Source organism: Pongo pygmaeus, chromosome 19, assembly GCF_028885625.2.
Source record: "Pongo pygmaeus isolate AG05252 chromosome 19, NHGRI_mPonPyg2-v2.0_pri, whole genome shotgun sequence".
In the NCBI taxonomy this organism is placed as follows: Eukaryota; Metazoa; Chordata; class Mammalia; order Primates; family Hominidae; genus Pongo; species Pongo pygmaeus.
In genome coordinates, this window is record NC_072392.2 from 70,072,666 (window position 1) to 70,094,015 (window position 21,350).

At 48.7% G+C, this 21,350-nt stretch overlaps 1 protein-coding gene across 2 annotated transcripts in view; it reads left to right on the forward strand.

Moving 5' to 3' along the window:
• Positions 1 to 21,350, forward strand: part of TTLL6 (tubulin tyrosine ligase like 6) — a 58,070-nt gene that overhangs the window by 14,388 nt on the left and 22,332 nt on the right. For both annotated transcript variants that reach the window (XM_054457357.2, XM_054457356.2), the window contains 10 exons: positions 455 to 573; positions 713 to 843; positions 2,346 to 2,502; positions 4,903 to 5,046; positions 5,965 to 6,050; positions 10,510 to 10,735; positions 12,016 to 12,191; positions 14,124 to 14,312; positions 15,779 to 15,950; positions 16,916 to 17,194. In XM_054457357.2, the coding sequence (XP_054313332.2) occupies positions 553 to 573; positions 713 to 843; positions 2,346 to 2,502; positions 4,903 to 5,046; positions 5,965 to 6,050; positions 10,510 to 10,735; positions 12,016 to 12,191; positions 14,124 to 14,312; positions 15,779 to 15,950; positions 16,916 to 17,194 (1,581 nt within the window). In that variant the 5' untranslated portion in view covers positions 455 to 552. The remainder of the gene's footprint in view (positions 1 to 454; positions 574 to 712; positions 844 to 2,345; positions 2,503 to 4,902; positions 5,047 to 5,964; positions 6,051 to 10,509; positions 10,736 to 12,015; positions 12,192 to 14,123; positions 14,313 to 15,778; positions 15,951 to 16,915; positions 17,195 to 21,350) is intronic.

Genomic DNA, 21,350 nt, shown 5'->3' on the forward strand with positions numbered 1-21,350 from the left:
TTCTTTTCTTTTCTTTTCTTTCTTTCTTTTCTTTTCTTTTCTTTCTTTCTTTTTTTTTGACAGGGTCTCCTGTTGCCCAGGCTCAAGTGCAGTGGCATGATCACGGCTCACTGCGGCCTCGACTTCCAGGGCTCAGGTTATTCTCCCCCTCAGCCTCCTGAGTAGCTGGGATTACAGGTGCACCCCACCACACCCAGCTAATTTTTTGTATTTTTAGTAGAGATGGGGTTTTGCCATGTTGACCAGGCTGGTCTTGAACTCCTGGGCTCAAGTGATGCAGTGATAGTGTTTGACTCTCCGTTCTTGCATCCAGAGAGGGCAAGATGGCTTCCAGTCTCAAGGAGCCGAGTTCTTTCGCTTCAGTACTTGGTCTGGGAGCACCTAGTAATGGAATCTCACCACCCCATACTCCTCCCCCACTTCCTGGGCTAATAGGCCTTTCTTTCTTCAATAGTGCGCAGGGCTGCCCAACAGTACGGCCTTAGAGAGGGAGGGGAAGACGATGACTGGACTCTCTATTGGACAGATTACTCGGTGTCACTGGAGCGGGTGATGGAAATGAAAAGTTACCAGGTATTTGGGCTAGTGATGGTCCTTGGTTTAAGTGTGCCATCTTACCCGGCGGGGCCCCATTTTTACACCTGTCTCCCGAGGAGATCTTGTAGTACTCCCATGTCCCTCGATTGCTCATGAATTCCGGCTTCCCTTCCAGAAGATCAATCACTTCCCCGGGATGAGTGAAATCTGCCGGAAGGACTTGCTGGCCAGGAATATGAGCCGCATGTTAAAGATGTTCCCTAAAGATTTCCACTTTTTCCCTAGGACCTGGTGTCTTCCTGCTGAGTGAGTGCCCCCTGCCCTGTGCTTCCTTCTCCACTCCCCTCCCCATTTACATTTCCTCTTGCCCCTGATTCCCTGGTTGCCACTTTCCCTGCCCATATGATCTCCCATCTCGCTGGCTACTGTTCAGGAAGAGAAGGGATAAAGGGTGTGTCCAAGGTTGAGAAAACACAAGGCTCTGCCTGTAAAATTAGATGACATTTAGGGGCTGGGTGCCCTGGAGCCTGTACCTGCAGTTGGGGTGAGAGTTTGTTCTGACCGTGAAAGCTGTTGATTTTGAACTAATTCCAACCAGGTAACTGTGCAGTTTCTGAATCTTTAAGGACCATGAGCACCTCTGGAGAGAGTGTGCTAGTGGTTAGCACCCCGGTTAGGAGCAGGGAGGGATGCCTGTGCCTGACCTCTGTCCCATGCAATGCTATGGATAGCAGTCAGCACTTCCCCTTCTCTGCTCTCTTTATATCCATTTCAAAACGACATCCGTTCCTGGTATGTAAAGTGCTCTGGACCACACCACCGAGGAACAGGAGAAATGTGAGATGACATACATGACCTAGGGTGCAGTCTGGTGGCTGAGACAGGGCAGGGGGTAGAACACTGTCACTATCAGATTATACTCACATGGCAAGGGTATCAGAGGAATTCTACCCTCCGCTCTCCACCCAGTGCTTTCCAAAACCAAGAGCTCCAGGGTTCTCAGACTTCCCTTGGCTTGTCTGGAACAAGTTTCAGGGCTTAGCAGCAAATTAGAAGGAAATGTATTTGCCATCAGGTCAACAGGAGCTCCAGATTTCATGGTTACTGAGGAACATTGCAGTTAAGTGACTTTTCCAATGGTTACAAGGTTCCTTTGAGTTAAAACACAGAAGTATAGTGAGACTGAGAGACCGAATCCATTAATTTAGTTTCTTTCTTTCTTCTGAATATACTTTCTTTAAAATATGTTCAAATATATGATTTGCTCTCCCATACTCTGGCTGAAATGGAGGTGTCACAGATGAAACACTGAAGCCCAGCACGGGGTAAGAGACGGATGGATCCAAAGTCACATCACTTGTCAGGGCTTGAGCCAGGTTCAGAACTCCAAAGCTCCTACCTGCAGACCCAGAAAACCAAACTACCTGTGCATGGTCACCTTGATGGGACATGCAGCACTGTGCCTGCCTTATGTCATGCAACTAAGCACCACAGGAGATGGGTGTTGTTATTATCCTCACCGTATAAATGATGAAGTTGAGGTTTAGAGAGGTCAAGTCCTTGCAAAGGGTTGCACCACTGGTAAGTGGTGTTGCTTGGGCTTCAACCCAGGCCTGAATTCCCTCTGTAGCCCACACTCCCCGCTGCGTGTGCTCTAATCTCTCCCATTGCTGGACCGCTGGGCATCTGTCAGTGCCAGGGCTTTGTCACATTAGATAGCTTTTCTTTCTTTTCTTCATAAAGGGCTAGGCTTCCTTTTCATTGCTCCCCAGCTAAAGATGTATCTTGTTCCCTCCCTGCTCTGGTAGCTGGGGAGATTTGCAGACCTACAGCAGGTCAAGAAAAAATAAGACATACATTTGTAAGCCGGATTCGGGCTGCCAAGGGAAAGGTATATTCATCACCCGGACAGTGAAAGAAATCAAACCAGGGGAGGATATGATCTGTCAGCTCTATATTTCAAAGGTACTTCCTCATTGTGATTATTATTTATCACCCACAGCAACCGCGGGCTTTAGCTCCACTGGACAGAATGTGAAATGAGGGGATGCAGGGTGAAGGTGGAGGTGGAGCTGACCTGGCTTCTGCCTTGCACTTTGTCAGACCAAATGTTCTGACCGGAGTGCTGACACGTGCCCGGGCCAGAGTGTCTGTTATCCTTTTACCCTTGTCAGTTGGTCTGGCCCTACCAGGCTGGCCCTTTTCCTCTAACACATTAGGGCTAGGAGAGCACCTTTGGTTTGGGGAAACCCCCATGTGGGAAAGGGGCATGATGCTGGAGAGCAATCGGCTTTTCTCTTTGACTGGAGGTCATAGGTCACAGCCCACAGTGGGGAGGGAGACCTCTAGGAGTGTGGACAGAGGGGGACACACTGATCTCTCTGGGAAGAAATGGCCAGGAGACAACATTGCAGGGGGAACTCTTGTAGAACTGCAACTATGCATTGGCTGGGCAAAGTGGCTCACACCTGTAATCCCAGCATTTTGGGAAGCAAAGGCGGGTGGATTGCTTTGAGCTCAGGAGTTTCAGACCAGCCTGGGAAACATGACGAAACCCTTTCTCTACAAAAATTAGCCAGGTGTGGTGGCACATGCCTGTAGTCCCGGCTACTCTAGAGGCTGAGGCTGGAGAATCGCTTGAGCCCGGGAAGTGGAGGTTGCAATGAGCCAAGATTGTGCCACTGCATTCCAGCCTGGGCAACAGGGTGAGACCCTGGAGACCCCGTCTCAAAAAAAAAAAAAAAAAAAAAAAAAAAAAGAACTGCAACAATATATAGTCCTGAATGGTGACAATATGTCCATTCATCAAAATACTTTATTTTTATTTCTTTAGAGATAGGGTCTTGCTCTGTCACTCTGGCTGGAGTGCAGTGGCACAATCATAGCTCATTGCAACCTCAAACTCGTGAGTTCATGCAATCCTCCCACCTCAGCCTCCCCAGTAGAGTTAGGATTATAGGCACATGCCACCACATCTGGCTAATTTGTAATTGTTATTTTTTTGAGACAGAGCCTCACTCTGTTGCTCAGGCTGGAGTGCAGTGGTGCAATCTCGGCTCACTGCAATCTCTGCCTCTCAGGTTCAAGTGATTCTCCTGCCTTACCCTCCCAAGTAGCTAGGATTACAGGCACCCACCAGCACACCCGGCTAATTTTTGTATTTTTAGTAGAGATGGGGTTTCACCATGTTAACCAAGCTGGCCTCAAACTCCTGACCTCAAGTGATCTGCCTGACTTGGCCTCCAAAAGTGCTGATATTACAAGTGTGAACCCCCGTGCCCAGACTAATTTTTTATTAAAAAAAATTCTTTGTAGAGATAGAGTCTCTATGTTGCTGAGGCTGGTCTTAAACCCCTAGGCTCAACAGATCCTCCTGCCTCGGCCTCACAAAGTACTGGGATTCCCAGTGTGAGCCACTGCACCTGGCCTATCAAAGAATTTTTATTTATTTATTTTTTGAGACAGGGTCTCACTCTGTCACCCAGGCTGGAGTGCAGTGGTGTGATCAGGGTTCACTGTAGCCTCGACCTCCTAGGCTCGAGCAATCCTTCCACCTCAGCCTTCTGAGTAGCTAAGACTACAGGCATGCACCACCACACTTGGCTAATTTTTTTTTTGAATTTTAGTAGAGAAAAGGTCTCACTTTATTGCCCAGGCTGGTCTTGAACTCCTGAGGTCAAGCAATCCTCCCTCTTCGGCTTCCCAAAGTGTTGGGATTATAGACATAAACCACTGCACCTGGCCCATCAGAGGACTTTCTTTTTTTTTTTTTTTTTTTTTTTGAGATGGAGTTTTGCTCTTTTGCCCAGGCTGGAGTGAAGTGGCGTGATCTTGGCTCGCTGCAATTTCTGCCCCCTGGGGTTCAAGCGATTCTCCTGCCTCAGCCTCCTGAGTAGCTGGGATTACAGGTGCCCACCACCACACCTGGCGAATTTTTGTATTTTTAGTACAGATGGGGTTTTGCCATGTTGGCCAGGCTGGTCTTGAACTCCTGACCTCAGATCATCCATCCTCCTCAGACTCCCAAAGTGCTAGGGTTACAGGCATGAGACACCACGCCTGGCCTCAGAGGACTTTTTAATGTTACTTTGTTTAGTTGCCAAGGTGCCTCTTAGAGGTGGTTACTTGTGTCACTTGACAGATCAGGAAACCAAGGCACAGTGTGGTTTAGTGACCTCTACAGGGTCACATGTTGGAACACAGAGCCCAAGTCTCCTTGTTCCTCTCTCTGACCCTGGACAAGCCTGCCCTCCACGACACTAGGCAATGTTGGAGCCAACTCCATGGAAACAAGGCGGGAGCTAGTGATTTTCAAGTGTAAATGTCTCCTCTAATGCATGTCTGACTTCTGTTCTCTCCTTCCAGCCCTTTATCATTGATGGGTTTAAGTTTGACCTACGGATTTATGTACTGGTGACATCCTGTGACCCTCTCAGAATTTTTGTGTACAATGAAGGACTGGCCCGCTTTGCAACGACCTCTTACTCCCGCCCTTGCACAGACAACCTGGTGAGCTAAGGAGACACACTACCTCACCCTACCCCCATAGCGTGATTAAAAAAAAAAAAATCCTAGTTAAATCCACATTCTCAAGACATTGTGAGTGTCATTTGTTGAGCACTTGCTATGTGCCAGGTTTCATTTAGCGCTGCCAGGATCCCTCAGAGAGAGGGATTATTATCCCCATTTTACAGATGACGAGATTAAAACCCAGAGCATAAGGGACTTGTCCAAGGTCACACAGCTAGAAAGAGGTGAGTCTGGGGCTTGTGGCCAGGTCTGCCTGACTCCAAAGCCAGAACCACAGTTCAGGGGTAATCAAGGAGAAAAGGCCATGGACGAGCAACCCTGCCATCCCTGCCTTTCCTGGACCCCCCAGGACTCCTGAAGTTTTTCTCAGGCTGGGCACCACCCAATCTCAGAAAGAACTGGAGTTTCTTTTTTTTTTTTTTTTTTTGAGATGGAGTCTTGCTCTGTCGCCTAGGCTGGAGTGCAGTGGCATGATCTCGGCTCACTGCAACCTCTGTCTCCTGGGTTCAAGCGAGTCTCTTGCCTCAGCCTCCTAAGTAGCTGGTATTACAGGTGTGCACCATCCCCAGCTAATTTTTGTATTTTTAGTAGAGATGGGGTTTCACCATGTTGGTCAGGCTGGTCTTGAACTCCTGACCTCGTGATCTTCCTGCCTCGGCCTCTCAAAGTGCTGGGATTACAGGCATGAGCCACCGCACCCGGCAGAATTGGAGTTTCTTAGGCTCGAGGCTGCAGGACACCCCTTCTTACTTCCTGTATTTTACCACACTAAATAAGCCCTAAAACTTCCCTTTCTTTCCATCCCTTCAAGCCCCAGGGGCCATGGGAGGGCACAGAGAGGAAGCAGGGGGCCTGCCGTTCCGAGCTGACCCCACAGATGTGTGTCTCTTTCCCCAGGATGATATCTGCATGCACCTGACTAATTATTCCATTAATAAGCACAGTTCAAATTTCAGTCGAGACGCTCATTCTGGCAGTAAGAGGTAAGGAAGAGGCTTCATTTTTCTTTCCTTTCCCTACCAACCTCAGAACGGCTTTCTGGGATTCTACCCAAACCCTGTCAGTCCCCATCAGTGTTTCCATCTTGGGTCACATGGTCTGAGAATGTACTTCTTTGCCTCGCAACCCAGAACAAATTCCTTCGTCTCTGCCCTCTTGGCTGTTAATCATTAAAAGAAGGCCCCGTCGTAAACCCTGGGAGGCTGGGAGGAGAGAGATAAACATGAGCTGTTTCCCCAGCAGAATATATACACACACCAAAACATACCCTTATTACAGTTGGCCCTTCTGATATTTCCAAATCAACAGATATTTATTGATCGCTAGTCTGCCTTGTGAGAAGGACTTGCCAGGCAGTCATTGCTTGGCCCGTGTTCCCCTGGACGTTGCTCCATTAGAGATTCTCAAATGATGTGTCACAGTGCCCTGACATGTGGCTAGCTGGCTTGAAGATTCCTCAGAAGGGGGGAAATTGAGAGCAGTTCATGAGAGTATCTTCACAAGAGGCTTTTCCATTCTGTTATTGTCTATCGGGTCTCATTTGAGTTTTAAGAAAACGAGGGACTGAAGAATGTGAACTTGACCGGGTGAAGGGGGAAAGGGAAAAGGAGCAAGTATTTCTGAGGCTTCATGTGTGTTGGGGTCTGTGCTTGGTGCTTTCTGTGCATTTTTTATTGCTGAATTTTTCTTTTCTTTTCATTTTTTTTTTTTTTTGAGACGGAGTCTCGCTCTGTCGCCAGGCTGGAGTGCAGTGGTGTGATCTTGGCTCACTGCAACCTCCACCTCCCGGGTTCAAGCGATTCTCCTGCCTCAGCCTCCCAAGTAGCTGAGACTATAGGCATGTGCACCACACCCAGCTAAGTTTTGTATTTTTAGTAGAGACGGGGTTTCAGCATGTTGGCCAGGATGGTCTTGATCTCTTGACCTCGTGATCTGCCCGCCTCGGCCTCCCAGAGTGCTGGGATTACAGGCGTATTGTTGAATAGGCCGCTCCCGGCCTATTGTTGAATTTTTCACAGCAACACTATGGCAAAGGCATTACTATCTGTCCTCTGTAGGTGGAGAACTATGAGTTAAGTGCCATCTCCATCTTACAGATGAGGAAACTGAGTCTCAGACGTTGCATGAGTTGCCCCAGGTCCCACAGCTGTGACTGCTAGACTGGGTGGAGAAGCGAGGTCTGTTAGACCCCAGAGCTCATTCTCTCTCTACTGCACCAGGCTTCAAAGGACCGCTGAACAGGCAATCAGTTTGGCTTCAGACCATCAGAGAGGCATGTGACAGTTCATGACCCCCTCAGTAGCAGCATTCCAAAAAGCACATGGAAAATCACTAAGTTAAGGCTGCTTAAAGGGGATGTGGAAGGCTGGTGGGAGGCAGTCTCCCCCTTTTCCAGAAGATGTCGGCCACCTGTGCTGCCTGAAGCTCTGCCACTTCCTCCTCTCCTCCCCACCTGGGCTGTGGGCACCAGCTGGGCCTCTTGCATTGCTGCGTTCTGAGCTTTGGCACTCTAGGAGGTCTAGCTTGTAGTCCCGGCTCCGACACTTGCCAACTAAGCTTGGACAAGTTACTTCATCTCTCTGAGCCTGCACTTCTTGGTCTGGAGGATGAACATGATGAGACTCCCTGCCCTGCCCTGCCACCTCACAGGGTGTCTGTGAGGTTCAAATGACTTGTGATGGCAACATGGACAGCGCGTGGTTACTGTCATTTTTCCTTAGTCTAAGGGCACAGAATGGAAAATTTCTCATTTTCCTCCTCCAGTGAGAATTGGCACCCCAACAGCAGGCTCTGGGCCCTCGGCTGTGATGGAGGGGTGTCTCAGGGTAGCAGAACTAAGGTGAGGTTGCAAAGGCTTCAAGTGTTGTACTGCCTCTTCCATTTCCCTCGTCCTCTTCCTCTGTTCATCTCCCTCTCACCCCACTGTGCTTCTCCATCCACTCTCTCCTGGAGCAGCCGTCTGCCCCTGTGGCCTCTGCCTGCCCTTGCTGGGCTCAGCCTGTCTCCCTTGGGCTCCAGGTCCATCTCTCCTCAGTTCCACCTGGACGTCTTCAACTCAGCATTTCCCAGAATGGGTGTGTTCCCTCTCCTTGCCTCCACCCCAGCACTCCAAATTGGTCTCCCTGCCCAACTTCCCCATCTCTACCTTCTCATCTCCAGGGGTGGAGAGCTTGGACATTTCTTTTCCTAGTGATAATTTACATACTTGAAACCACTTAATCCTCCTCACAACAGCACTATGAAGTCGGCATTATTATCATCCTTATTCTGCATATTAGAAAACTGAGGTGTGAAAAAGTTAAGTAACTTACCTGGGTCGCACAGCTAGGAAGCTGGGATTGAAACCAGGACTTCCTGACCCCCGAGTTGGTGCCCTTACCCACTAAGCCATGCTGCCCGTGCCATCCACTTCATGGGCAGGGCACTGCCTTTTTTTTTTTTTTTCTTGAGACGGAGTCTTGCTCTTGTCACCCAGACTGGAGTGCAATGGTGTGATCCCGGCTCACTGCAAAACCTTCGACTCCCGGATTCAAGCAATTCTCTTGCCTCAGCCTCCCAAGTAGCTGGGATTACAGGCACCCACCACCATGCTTGGCTAATTTTTTGTATTTTTACAACCCTCACAGTCAACATCAGCCATTGCCCGTAACTGTTCTTTGCCCAGTGCACATTTGTCTTTTGTCCCTAGTTGTACTTTGCTCCTTGAGGGTTACAATGGTGCCCTGGCCTTTGGGGTTCTTCCCATGGTGCTGGGCAGAGTTCATCTTTCCTCCTCTCCCTCCCATCTTGTTTCTCCTTTCCTCTTCCTCCTCTCCATCTTTTGAGACTATCTTCTTCTCATACTGACTGTCTAATCTGTCCCAAAATTGGCATTTGAGGTCAACTGCCATCCCTGTCAATACCCCACTGGGGCACAAAGTCAGGAGTAGTGCTGCGGTCACAGTGAAGGAGAAGACAGGAAACCCGAAAACACCTGGCAGGATTCTGGGGCAGACACCAAGCCATCTTCATCTTTCAGTGTGCTCAGCACATGGCTGGTATTAAATTGAATTGACTCACCACTGGGCATTATGAAATTACACAGTAAAGTATATTCATTGTGATGAGCCCTGAGTCATCAAGAAAATGTTATGTTATATGTTGTCGGGGAAGTGTATAATCTATTTCAGGAAAATTTATTTCCCAATTAGGCAAATTAAATACATTTTTTCCACTTGAAAAAAATTGGCTTAAAACAATCTGGAAAATCCATTTATGTGCAACACTGTTTTCTGACAATGGCAGGTGGAGGAGGTGGCCTCTATATTGAGTAGCCTTTGCTTATCTGTCTTTATATAGATGCATCCTTGGTTGTTTCACATGTGTGTTGACTCCCTGAATGGTCCTGAGGCTTCCCATGACAGAGGTGACAGTTTCTAGTATCCCTTCCTTGCATGAGGCTTTGCATGCACCAAAGGCCCTTATCAAATGCTCATTGTCTGGCTGACCCTGCGTCCTCCTTCTTGGCCACTTGGGCTGGGGTCTAGTGAGCTTTTGAAACTACCTGGATGAGCCGTGTCTCTTGTCTTTTTCATTCTTTCTGCTGTTCACTCTCCTGCACCTCCTCCTTCCACACTGCCACTTCTACATTGGCTCTCTGTGCACATGTGTGTGCATGTGAGGTGGCAAATGTCTGTCCCCACCACTGCCACTTGGATTTGTGACATCCGTCCTCTCTCTGTAATGCCCAGCTCAGAGCTGGCTGAGCACCCACTCAGGTATTTCCTCATGAACTGTTCCACATGAAGTAGACATCTCTGAGTTCATCTATGATCAGGTGACCAGCCCTCTCTGTTTGCCCATGACTTAGGGGTTTCCTGGAATTCAGGACTTGCAGTTCTAAAACTGGGACAGTCCAGTTTGCCTGGCACAGTTGGTAACCTTATCTGTGGACATGCCCTGGGGTGCCTTTTCCTTGTGGGCAGCCCTAAAACAAGTCTTCTGTGTCATTAGTGTCCCCAGAATCCCCTCAGATGGCTGAGGTGGGACCCAGGCATCAGCGTTCTTAAAAGGCTGCCCACATGCTTCTAATAAACACCAAAGGCTGAGGAATCATTGCTGCCAAAGTAAAACCATGGTGTCAGGGGGTTTTCTTGACTCATCCCTTCCCCTGCTGATAGATGTTTTCTGGGTCACAGTGAAAGTGAAAGTGTCCCGACCATGTCCTATGTGACTGCATCTGCACCCACCCCAGGGCTCTGGAGACTTGGAGGGTGTGGTCCTGGGATTCCTGGGACCTCATCTGGCACCGACACAGCCCAGGTGTCACCCTGGCTCCTGGGCGTTCATCCCCGCTGGATCTGGAGCCTTGTCTCCGCCAGGAGTTTCTGGTTTCCAGCATGCCATGGCCTCGGGTGACCAGAGGCCAGCTACACTGCCTCCTGGCCTGTGGTTCCCTTCCAGGAAGCTCTCTACCTTCAATGCATACATGGAGGACCACAGCTACAACGTGGAGCAGATATGGAGGGATATTGAGGACGTCATCATCAAGACCCTCATCTCGGCCCACCCCATCATCAGGCATAACTACCACACCTGCTTCCCCAACCACACACTCAACAGCGCCTGCTTTGAGATCCTGGGCTTTGACATTTTGCTGGACCGCAAACTCAAACCCTGGCTGCTGGAGGTAGGGAAGTTTGGGCGAGGGGCGAAAACGAACTCCTGTTATTGGGACCAGCCCGCTTCAAGGACTTCCCCCTCCCGGCTCACCTAAATTATTTCAACTTCCCAGGCCACTTCCTCCCATGGTGCCTGCTGCCTGAGGCTTCTCTCTTAGCTGAGAAGTGGCCACCAGAGGGGGGTAGACAGCTGGGAATTAGAGAATTCCTTTGCCTTCTTGAGGTCCTCTTAGACAAGGAAGTGCTGATCTTAGTTAGGCACAGAGTGATTCTAAAGACAACTCGACCTTTTGTAACAGAAATGTCTCCCAGAAAGGGACGTTCTTCGTCAAAGCTGGGTTGGCAACGTTCAGTATCAGACAGGAGCGGCGGTGCCCCACTCTTAGGGGCCTGGATTACTCAGTTCACACACACCAGCGGAGAGCGACCTGGGGCCTGCTGCCACTGAAATGAATGGGGGGCCATGTAGTGAGTTTCCTGCCTCCCCCGGACCCATGGGGCAGTGTGAGGAGGAGGAGAAGCTTTCCTGGTGACTGCCTCTCTTCCTGATAGAATTGTCCCCAGGAGCCCTCTCATGTGGCCCTTCAGGGAGCAAAGGGTGCTAGTGCCAGGTGCAGTGACACAGGTCAGACTTTGGGGTGGAGAACCCGAGATTACAGGTCAGATTCCTGCAGCTTTGCCCTTCTTCCATTCCCGGCCCTTGTTTCTAGGTGTGGTGGGAAGAGGGATGTGCCTGTTTGCAGCCCTTATCCAAAGAGCAGAATGAGCCATCAGGACCAAGCCCTTCAAAAACTTCTAGAAATCTGCAAATGTCACATGGTGCCTCCAAACAATACAGACTTTTCAGTGGGCAGGAATGAGTCCTCTCTCTCCTCCCACCTGTCTCCCCTCCACCCTGGCCAGGCTCCTGAATGCCACTCCTCTCTACCTCCTATGTCCAAGCCTGTCCCTTCGGGCAGTAGCCTTCCATCCTGCTCTCTGGATGCCCAGTGCACATGAGAGAACACATACACCCCAGATGGAGTGGAACACACACACCAAAGAGAGGGTAACCCTGATGCTCCCAAAGAAGAAAGGCCTGAGATAAAAGCTGGTTTAACTAGAGGGAGTTCTGCTTCCTCCTTTTTTCACTGTGGCTCCAGTCCAGATGCTCTCTCCCCTCCCTTTCATCTTGGTAGTGAGGGCCCTGAGGTGGGCTTTGGTAGCGCCCTGGAGGTGGCATCTTGGCCTCACTCTCTGCTTTCACTCTGGACGGCTTTGTTACCAGCTGCCAATCTTGCCCTCACAGGTCAACCACTCTCCAAGCTTCTCCACCGACTCTCGGTTGGATAAAGAGGTGAAAGATGGTCTGCTGTATGACACCTTAGTCCTGATCAACCTGGAAAGTTGTGACAAGAAGAAAGTCTTGGAGGAGGAGAGACAACGGGGGCAGTTCCTGCAGCAGTGTTGTTCTCGGGAGATGAGGTACATTCGCAATCCCCAGCCTTGTGGGGCTCTCTCTCTGACTCCCCTGCTCCCAATAAGAATGGTCTGTCCTGGGCCGGGTGCAGTGGCTCACACCTGTAATCCCAGCACTTTGGGAGGCTGAGGTAGGCAGATCACCTGAGGTCAGGAGTTCGAGACCAGCCTGGCCAACATGGTGAAACCCCATCTCTACTAAAAATACAAAAAAATTAGCCGGGTATGGTGGCGCATGCCTATAATCCCAGCTACTCAGGAGACTGAGGCAGGAGAATTGCTTGAACTTGGGAGACGGAGGTTGCAGTGAACCGAGATCACACCATTGCACTTCAGCCTGGGCGACAGAGCGAGATTCCATCTCAAAATAAATAAATAAAAGAATGGTCTGTCTTCCTCCAAATTATGACTCGACAGCCTACTAGTTATGTGGCCTTTCTGTCACTTCTCTGAGCCTCAGTGATCTTTCTATGAAATGGAGCTATGATACATAAGGTTGTTGGGCGAATTAAATGAGATAATGCATATAAAGGCTTAGCATAGTGCCTGGCACTGTAATATATATTGAAGGCTGTTACAATCTTACCTGGAGTTGGAGGGGGTCATTTTAACAAATGATAATCCCATTTGGAAAATGAGTTTATATTGGCAGAATGTAGCAGTTTGAATAGTTTTACTCTGAATATTCCTTTGTTCCTAGAAATAGGAGATTAAGTTACAGATATATAGCTATATATAATGGATAGAAATTAATTAATATTATGTGAAGCTTTAGGAATTACCAATATAAAAACAAGACCATTCCTTTTTTTTTTTTTTTTACTATAAAGAAAGATGTGTCTGTCCTTCTCCATGTTCCCATGTTGTCAGGAGCTAACGTCTCCTGCTTCCTGTTGGGCAGCACTTGCCTTGTAACTGGAGCTTCCATTCTGAAGAGTGATTCTAGTGTCAGGAGACTCTGAGCCTAGTCAAGGGGATCCTTTGTTGCTTTTCAGACCCCACTACAGCCCCCTGCACTCCTCATGGGCAGAGCCAGTCTAATCCTTTGGGGTTGAGTTTCTGGAACTGATGCCATAAATAGCATTTATGTTTGGATGGCACAGTGTTTCTCAGCCACTTGCACTGTCTTCCCTGTAAGAAGTGGGCAGGTAGGTAGGGTGGAGTGCTGTGTGGCCTTGTTCTGAAAGCTAAGGAAATCAAGACTCCAGAAAGGGAACTGACTTGTACAAGGTCACCCTGCTGGTAAATGACAGCTCTGGACCCAGAGCCCAGTGGGTCTGCTGCCTGGGATTCCAGGATGCCTTCTGCCATGCCCTGCCATCTCTAAACTCCTCAAGAAGGAGGCAGTGTTCTGTTGAGGAGCAGCTGTCAGGTTAAGGGCCTTCTCTGAATCAGTCTCCTCATTATTTGGCCCTGGATATTTCTGTGGCTTTGGGTTTCCCTGCTATAAAAGGGGGCTTATCATTTCTCCCTATCTGACCCCCACCTCCCCCAGGGGGCTGTGAGGAAGAATGAGATCATTGCAGCTCATAAACGGTCATCAAGGTCATCCAGGAAGCCCTCAAATTCGGCAAAAGTGCAAGCTGCCATTCTCTAGAAAAGGGTAATCAGGGCTGTGAATGGGAAGGTGGCAACAGTCTGCCTAGTCAGAGCTAAGCTGAGTAGAAAATGGGTTTTACTTGGAACAGGACAGAATTTGGTGAGTTGTTAGAAAGACTGTGCTAACCAGCCCTTAGTGCATTATGACGTTGGCTGTCCCAAGAGGGCTAGAATCTCCTTTCAGGGAAACAGTCATGCATTTATTTAGCAAATCCTGAATGACCGCCATTATGTGCAAGGCCTCCATCTGGCCCTAGACGACCTCCAGCTTGGACATGTCCCTTCCAGGCTTTGTCCCAAGAAAACTTGACAGCAGCCCCATGTTCTGCTTCCCAACAGGACTGAGGAAGCCAAGGGTTTCCGGGCTGTGCAGTCAAAGAAAACTGAAACGTATGAGAAGGAAAACTGTGGAGGGTTCCGACTGATTTATCCCAGTCTGAATTCGGAGAAGTATGAGAAGTTTTTCCAGGACAACAACTCCCTCTTCCAGAATACTGTTGCTTCCAGGGCTCGGGAGGAGTATGCCCGGTAGGAAAGCATCCAGGATGAGGTCGGTGGGGGGGTTCTGGGGATTGTGTGTGATCTATTGGCTGACTGGCTTGGAGTGGCAGGGAGAGTCCCCAACCATGAAAGTTGCCAGAGCAGCCAGCTGCCGTGGCTCACGCCTGTAGTCCTAGCACTTTAGGAGGCCAAGGCAGGCGGATGGCATGAGCCCAGGAGTTCAAGAGCAGCCTGGGCAACATGGCGAAACCCCATCTCTACAAAACAACAAAAAGGAAAATTAGCTGGGCATGGTTGCATGTGCTTATACTCCCAGCTACTCAGGAGGCTGAGGTAGGAGAATCACCTGAGCCCGGGGGTGGAGGCTGCTGTGAGCTGTGATTGCACCTCTGCACTCCAGCCTGGGTGTCAGTGTCAGACCTTGTCTCAAAGAAAAGCAAAAAAAGAAAGTTGCCAGATGAACATCTGCCCTGGTCTCACAAGGATAAGGAATTGGAAGATTCCCTATGTGAAGTGGAGAGAAGTAGCTCTTTCTAGAAACTCACTCCTGAGGATAGCCACCCCCTCAAAGCTGCCTCATGGATTCACACAGGCGTAAACTCCAGGAGCTGGAGGGACTCATCCACTGAGTCCAGTCCTCTCCTACCAGCTCATTTTATGGAAAGAGAAGGCAGAGCAGAGGAGGGATCACATATAAAGATGATGACAGGCTGGGTGCGGTGGCTCACATCTGTAATCCCAACACTATGGGAGGCCGAGGCAGGTGGATCACGAGGTCAGGAGTTCAAGACCAGCCTGGCCAAGATGGTGAAACCCCGTCTCTACTAAAAATACAAAAAATTTGCCGAGAGTGGTGGCACGCTCCTGTAATCCCAGCTACTCCGGAGGCTGAGGCAGAGAATTGCTTAAACCTGGAGGGGCAGAGGTTGCAGTGAGCTGAGATTGCACCACTGCATTCCAGCCTGGGGGACAGAGCGAGACTCTGTCTCAAAAAAAAAAAAAAAAAAAAAAAAAATGACAGAAGAGGGACCAGAAATCCCCTGTGTCCTGACTCATGAGACTGAGTTATTTCTGCTATATTATGTTACCTTTTGTCCACTCTCAGCATCCATTGGCTAGAGAGGCCCAGCACATGAAATGGCCCAATATGAGGCCTCTGGCTTTAGCCTCTCCCCAGCACCTGCCATGGATGGGAACTGGCCTGCTGAGAAGTGGGGAACAGATAGGGGTGTGATGGACTAGGGAAGAGCCCCCTTATTGCACATCTCTCCTTGGATGCTGTTCCCACATGGGGGATGGTATGGTTGGCAGAATGATGCTTTCCTCCACACCCTGCTCCTTGACCTTCAATCACTTGTGCAGACTGGATATGTTGGAGGAGGGAATGTGGAACCTGCTACCTTTTCACCCAGTCATGTCCATCCCTCAAGGAGAATGCCTGCCTGTGCAGCGCATCTCTAGCCCCATGATGTTCACTTGTTCTTCATGGGCAGGCAACTGATCCAGGAGCTGAGACTAAAACGGGAGAAAAAGCCCTTCCAAATGAAGAAGAAGGTAGAGATGTGGGGGGAATCGGCAGGCAAGCAAGTGAGGAAGAAGGGCATGAGGGGCTGGCAACAGAAACAACAGCAGAAAGACAAGGCCGCCACCCAAGCCTCCAAACAGGTAAACCCGGATCGGGGGAAACACACGTAGCCAACACCCTTCCCCACCTGGGCCTGATCCGTGGCGGGGGGTGCTGAGGAGATCACTGCTCAGAGCCCAGACACACTGAAAGGCTGTGCAGAGGGCTGGGCAACGACGGGGCAGTGCGGGGAGCCCTGAAGGCACACAGGAGCCGGCATCTTTTAGAGGATCCCTCCATCCAGGCAGCAGAGGACTCTCACCGGTCTGTCCTGCTTGCCTACTCCAGTAGGAGTAAGATCAGCCAGGCCATGCTGGGAGGCTGAGCATGAACCTTATTTAGGGAGCAGGCTTCAGGAGTGCATGTACTCCTGGTCCTCAACTGCAGCTTGGGTTGGAATGCTCCCCTCTAGCAGGCCAGGGCACAGTGGAGAGAGCAGGCCACTGGGAAGAGCTTCTGGGAGCAGGACTCTCAGAACATTACATGGGATGTCGGTCTTGGCTGGGTCTCTCCTCCTCTGTGCAAAGCATGGACCAGTCCTGGCTGTGGGTCAGCCATCCAGTTGGCCTGTGGTCTGTCTACGCCTCCTCTGCTTAGCACTCTCTTCCAGCTCAGTGGGAAGATTCAGCTGAATTTTCAGTCCATCTCCTTTGTCTCAAAGGCTCACCTGGATTAGAGCAGGGATTTTTGTTTCGTATTATTTAACTTTATTAGGGTCACAGACCCTTTAAGAATCTGATAAAAGCTATGGAATCTCTTGCCAGAAAGTACACAATGTACAGTTTTTAAATTGCAATTTCAAGTGGCTCAGAGACCCTGTGAGCTATCCATGAGCCATCTAAGGGTCCCAGAATTCCAGGTTGAGAGCCCCACATTAGAGAGACTTTACTATCGACTGCTTTCCTTCTCCTCATCTCCTTTGCACCTACCCCTGGGTGCAGATGAATCTGGAAGTGGATAGAGCTGGGTTCCCATGGCTGTGTGTTGTGGTTTCTTCCTCCCTCAGTACATCCAGCCATTGACATTAGTGTCCTACACACCTGACTTGCTCTTGAGTGTCAGAGATGAAAGGAAAAATGAAACAGACAGCAGCCTCAACCAGGAGGCCTCCACGAAGGAGGCCGGCCCTATTTTCCCCAAGCTGACGTCTGCGAGGCCCTTCAGTTCTGTACCCGACCTGAGGAATATCAATCTCAGCAGCTCCAAGTTGGAGCCCAGTAAACCCAACTTCAGCATCAAGGAGGCCAGGTCTGCCTCTGCAGTGAACGTATTCACTGGCACTGTGGTAAGTAGTGGGCCGAGCTCTGGGAGGGAGTGGTAGGAGTCTTGCTTGCTGGTCCTTTCTCAACCCCCAACTTGCTGTGACCCTTTGAGTAAGCCACTGAGCCTCCTTGGGCCTCGGTGTCTCCCCTTGAGAAGCCCACGCTGTGGAATGGCATAGCTGCTGGGAGGACCGGCATTTAGGAAGACGCTCTTGTGCGTCCGCTCTTGGGAGGCAGGTTATTCCCTGGAGTGGTTCCTAGAGCTGCTGTGGCAAATTGCCTCCAACTTGGTGGAGGCAACACCGTTTATTCTCTCACAGTTCTTGAGGCTGGAAGTCTGAAACCAAGGTGTTGGCAGGACCATGCTCCATCTCAGGGCTCTAGAAGGAGGATCTTTCCTTCCTTCTTGCTGGATTCTGTCTGGTGGCTGCTGAATGCTTGGCAGTCCTTGGTTTGTAGCAGCATGACTCCAATCTCTGCCTCTGGTGTCATGTGGCTTTCTTCTCTGTGCTTCTCCTCTGTGTATCTTTTTTTTTTTTTTTTTTTTTTTTTTTTGAGACAAGGTCTGGCTCTGTTACCTAGGCTGGGGTGCAGTGGTGCAATCTCTGCTCACTGCAACCTCTGCCTCCCATGCTCAAGCCATCCTCCCACCTCAGCCTCCCAAGTAGCTGGGACTACAGGCACACACCACGACCCCCGGCTAATTTTTGTATTTTTTGTCGAGAAGGTTTCACCATGTTGCCCAGGCTGGTCTTGAACTCATGAGCTCAAGCCTCCCAAAGTGTTGGGATTACAGACATGAGCCACCACGCCTGGCCTTCCCCTGTGTATCTACATGGCCTTCTTATAAGGACACCAGTCATCGGATTTAGGGCCTACCCTAATCCAGTGTGATCTCATCTTAATTTGACTAATCATACCTGCAAAGATCCTCTCTCCAAATAAGGTCACATTCTGAGAGGTTCTGTCCAACTAGACGTGAATTTTGGTAGTACACCTTTGAACTCAGCACAGCCTAAACAGTATTTCTCAAACTCTGTTGATATATGGACACCTTGTTTTGAAGGAAAGAAAACTCTCTCAGACCTCCATTGTAGACTTAAATTATTTTTATAAATATATACAAGCATAAAAGCAGATATAAAATCTTTATACTTGGAGCACTTAGGCAACCATAGAACCAAACCAAAACAAATAGCACCAATAAAATTCAAATAAAAGCTGAGCGCAGTGGCTTATGCCTGTTATCTCAGCACTTTGGGAGGCCGAAGCAGGTGGATCACTGGAGGTCAGGAGTTTGAGACCAGCTTGGCCAACATGGTGAAACCCCATCTCTACTAAAATACAAAAATTAGCCAGGCGTGGTGGTGCACCTGTAATTTCAGCTACTTGGGAGGCTAAGACAAGAGAATTGCTTGAACCCGGTAGGTGGAGGTTGCAGTGAGCCCAGATCATGCCACTGCACTCCAGTCTGGGCAACAGAGACTCTATCTCAAAAAAAAAAAAAAAAAAAAATTTTAAATAAAAAATATTCACTTAAGGTGACAGTTGACTTTCTATTTTGCAGAAGCGAAGTTGCCACATGAACGTGGTACTAACTGCCCTAGCACAGATCTCTTTATGTTCCTCCCACTGAAGCCCACCAAGGGCTGACCCTACTGTAATTACTGGAAAATCTTCAGCATTGTTGGGCCTTCATTTGGACTAAGTGCAGTAGAGAGTAGGGCAATGTTTTTCAAAATTTTTAACCATAGCCCACAGTAAGAAATCCACTTTATTTCACAATCCATCACCCCCGCCCCCGCTCCCACACACACACCTGGAAAAAAGTTTCTAAAACAGTGCTTAGGCATACTACATATGATACCTTAATTAACATTTTCTATCCTGTGCTATTCTGTCTGTTCTATTCTTTGAAAAAGTACCAGTTAAGGCTGGGTGCAGTGGCTCACGCCTGTAATCCCAGCCCTTTAGGAGGCCGAGGTGCGTGGATCACCTGAGGTCAGGAGTTCAAGACCAGCCACGGCAACATGATGAAACCCTGTCTCTACAAAAATACAAAAAATTAGCTGGGCATGATGGTGGGTGCCTGCAATCCTGTCTACTTGGGAGGCTGAGGTGGAAGAATCACTTGAACCTGGGAGGCAGAGGTTGCAACGAGCCAAGATCGTGCCATTGCACTCCAGCTTGGGTGACAGAGCGAGACTCTGTCTCAAAAAAAAAAAAAAAAAAGAAAAAAGAAAAAAGAAGTACCAGTTACAACCTACCAGATTAATTCATGATTTCATAGGTGTACAACCCGTGGTTTGAAAAGCACCTTTAAGAGAGTATGTTTTGCAGCTTCATAATTTCTTGGGCATATGCCACCAAAAGCACAGTGAACAGAAGCAAAAATAGACAAATGAGACCATGTCAAACTGAAAGCTTTTGCACAGTAAAGGCAACAACCAACAGAGTGAAAAGGCAACTTGGGCAATGGGAGAAAATATTTGCAAACCAGTGCAGGGTGCAGTGGCTCATGCTTGTAACCCCAGCAGTTTGGGAGGCCAAGGCGGAAGGATCACCTGAGGTCAGGAGTTCAAGACCAGCCTGGCCAACATGGTGAAACCCTGTTTCTACTAAAAATACAAAACCTACCCAGGCGTGGTGGTGCGCGCTTGTAATCCCAGCTACTCAGGGGGCTGAGGCAGGAGAATCGCTTGAACCTGGGAGGCAGAGGTTGCAGTGAGCTGAGATCGTGCCACTGCCCCACAGCCTGGGCAATAGAGCAAGACTCTGTCTCAAAAAAAAAAAAAAAAAGAAAAGAAAGGAAAAAGAAAAAGAAAAAGTATATATATTTACAAACCATGTGTTTGATAAGGGATTTGCCTTAGTCTGTTCAGGCTGCTATAACCAAATGCCTTAGATTGGGTAATTTATAAACAACAGAAATTTATTTCTTACAGTTCTGGAGGCTGGGAAGTCCAAGACCAAGGTGCTGGCAAGTTTGATGTCTGGTGAGGGCCTGTTCCTCATAGATGGCAGCTTCTTGCTGTGTCCTCACATGGTGGAAGGAGCTAACTAACTCTCTGAGGCTTCTTTTATAAGGGTACTGATTCCATTCATGAGGGTTCTGCCCTTATCACCTAGTCATCTCCCAAAGGCCCCACCTCTTACTGCCATCACCTTGGGGGTTAGGACTTCAACATGAATTTTGGGGGGACATCAGCATTCACACCATAGCAGGTTTAATATCCAGCATATATGAAGAATTCCTACATCTCAACAGCAACAAAAGTACAATTTAAAAATAGACAAAGGACTTGAACAAACATTTTTCTAAAGAAGATAAACAAATGGCCAATAGCATGAAAAGATGCTCAACATCACTAGTCATCAGGGAAATGCACATCAAAACCATGAAATATCACCTCATAGCTGTTAGGATGGTCATTACTTTAAAAAAATGAAAAACAGAAAATAAGCCTTGGTGAGGATGTGGAGATATTGGAATCTTTCTGCACTGTTGATGGGAATGTAAAATGCTGCAGCCTCTAAGGAAACAGTGTGGAGCTTCCTCAAAAAATTAAAAATAGGGCCAGGTGTGGTGGCTCATTATAATCCCAGCACTTTGGGAGGCTGAGGCAGGCGGATCACTTAAGGCCAGGAGTTCAAGACCAGCCTGGCCAACATCATGAAACCCCATCTCTACTAAAAATACAAAAATTAGCCAGGCATGGTGGCACACACATACAATGCCTGCTCCTCGGGAGGCTGAGGCAGGAGAATTGCTGGAACCCAGGAGGAGGGTTTACAGTGAGCCAAGATCGCACCACTGCACTCCAGCCTGGGCAACAGAGTTAGACTCTTGTCTAAAAAAAAAAAAATTAAAAATAGAATTACCCTGTAATCTAACCATCCCACTCCTGGGTATATACCCAAAATAATTGAAAACAGGATCTCAAAAAGATATTTGCACACCCATGTTCATTGCAGCATTTTTCATAATAACCAAGAGGTAGAAGCAACCTAAATGTCTGTCAACCACAGATAAATGAATAAAGAAAATGTGGTATATACATATAATGAAATATTATTCAGCCTTAAAAAAGAGAGTAATCCTGTCAAATGCTACAATAGGACTTAACCTTGAGAATGTTTATGCTAAGTCAAAGAAGCTGGTCACAAAAAGATAAATAC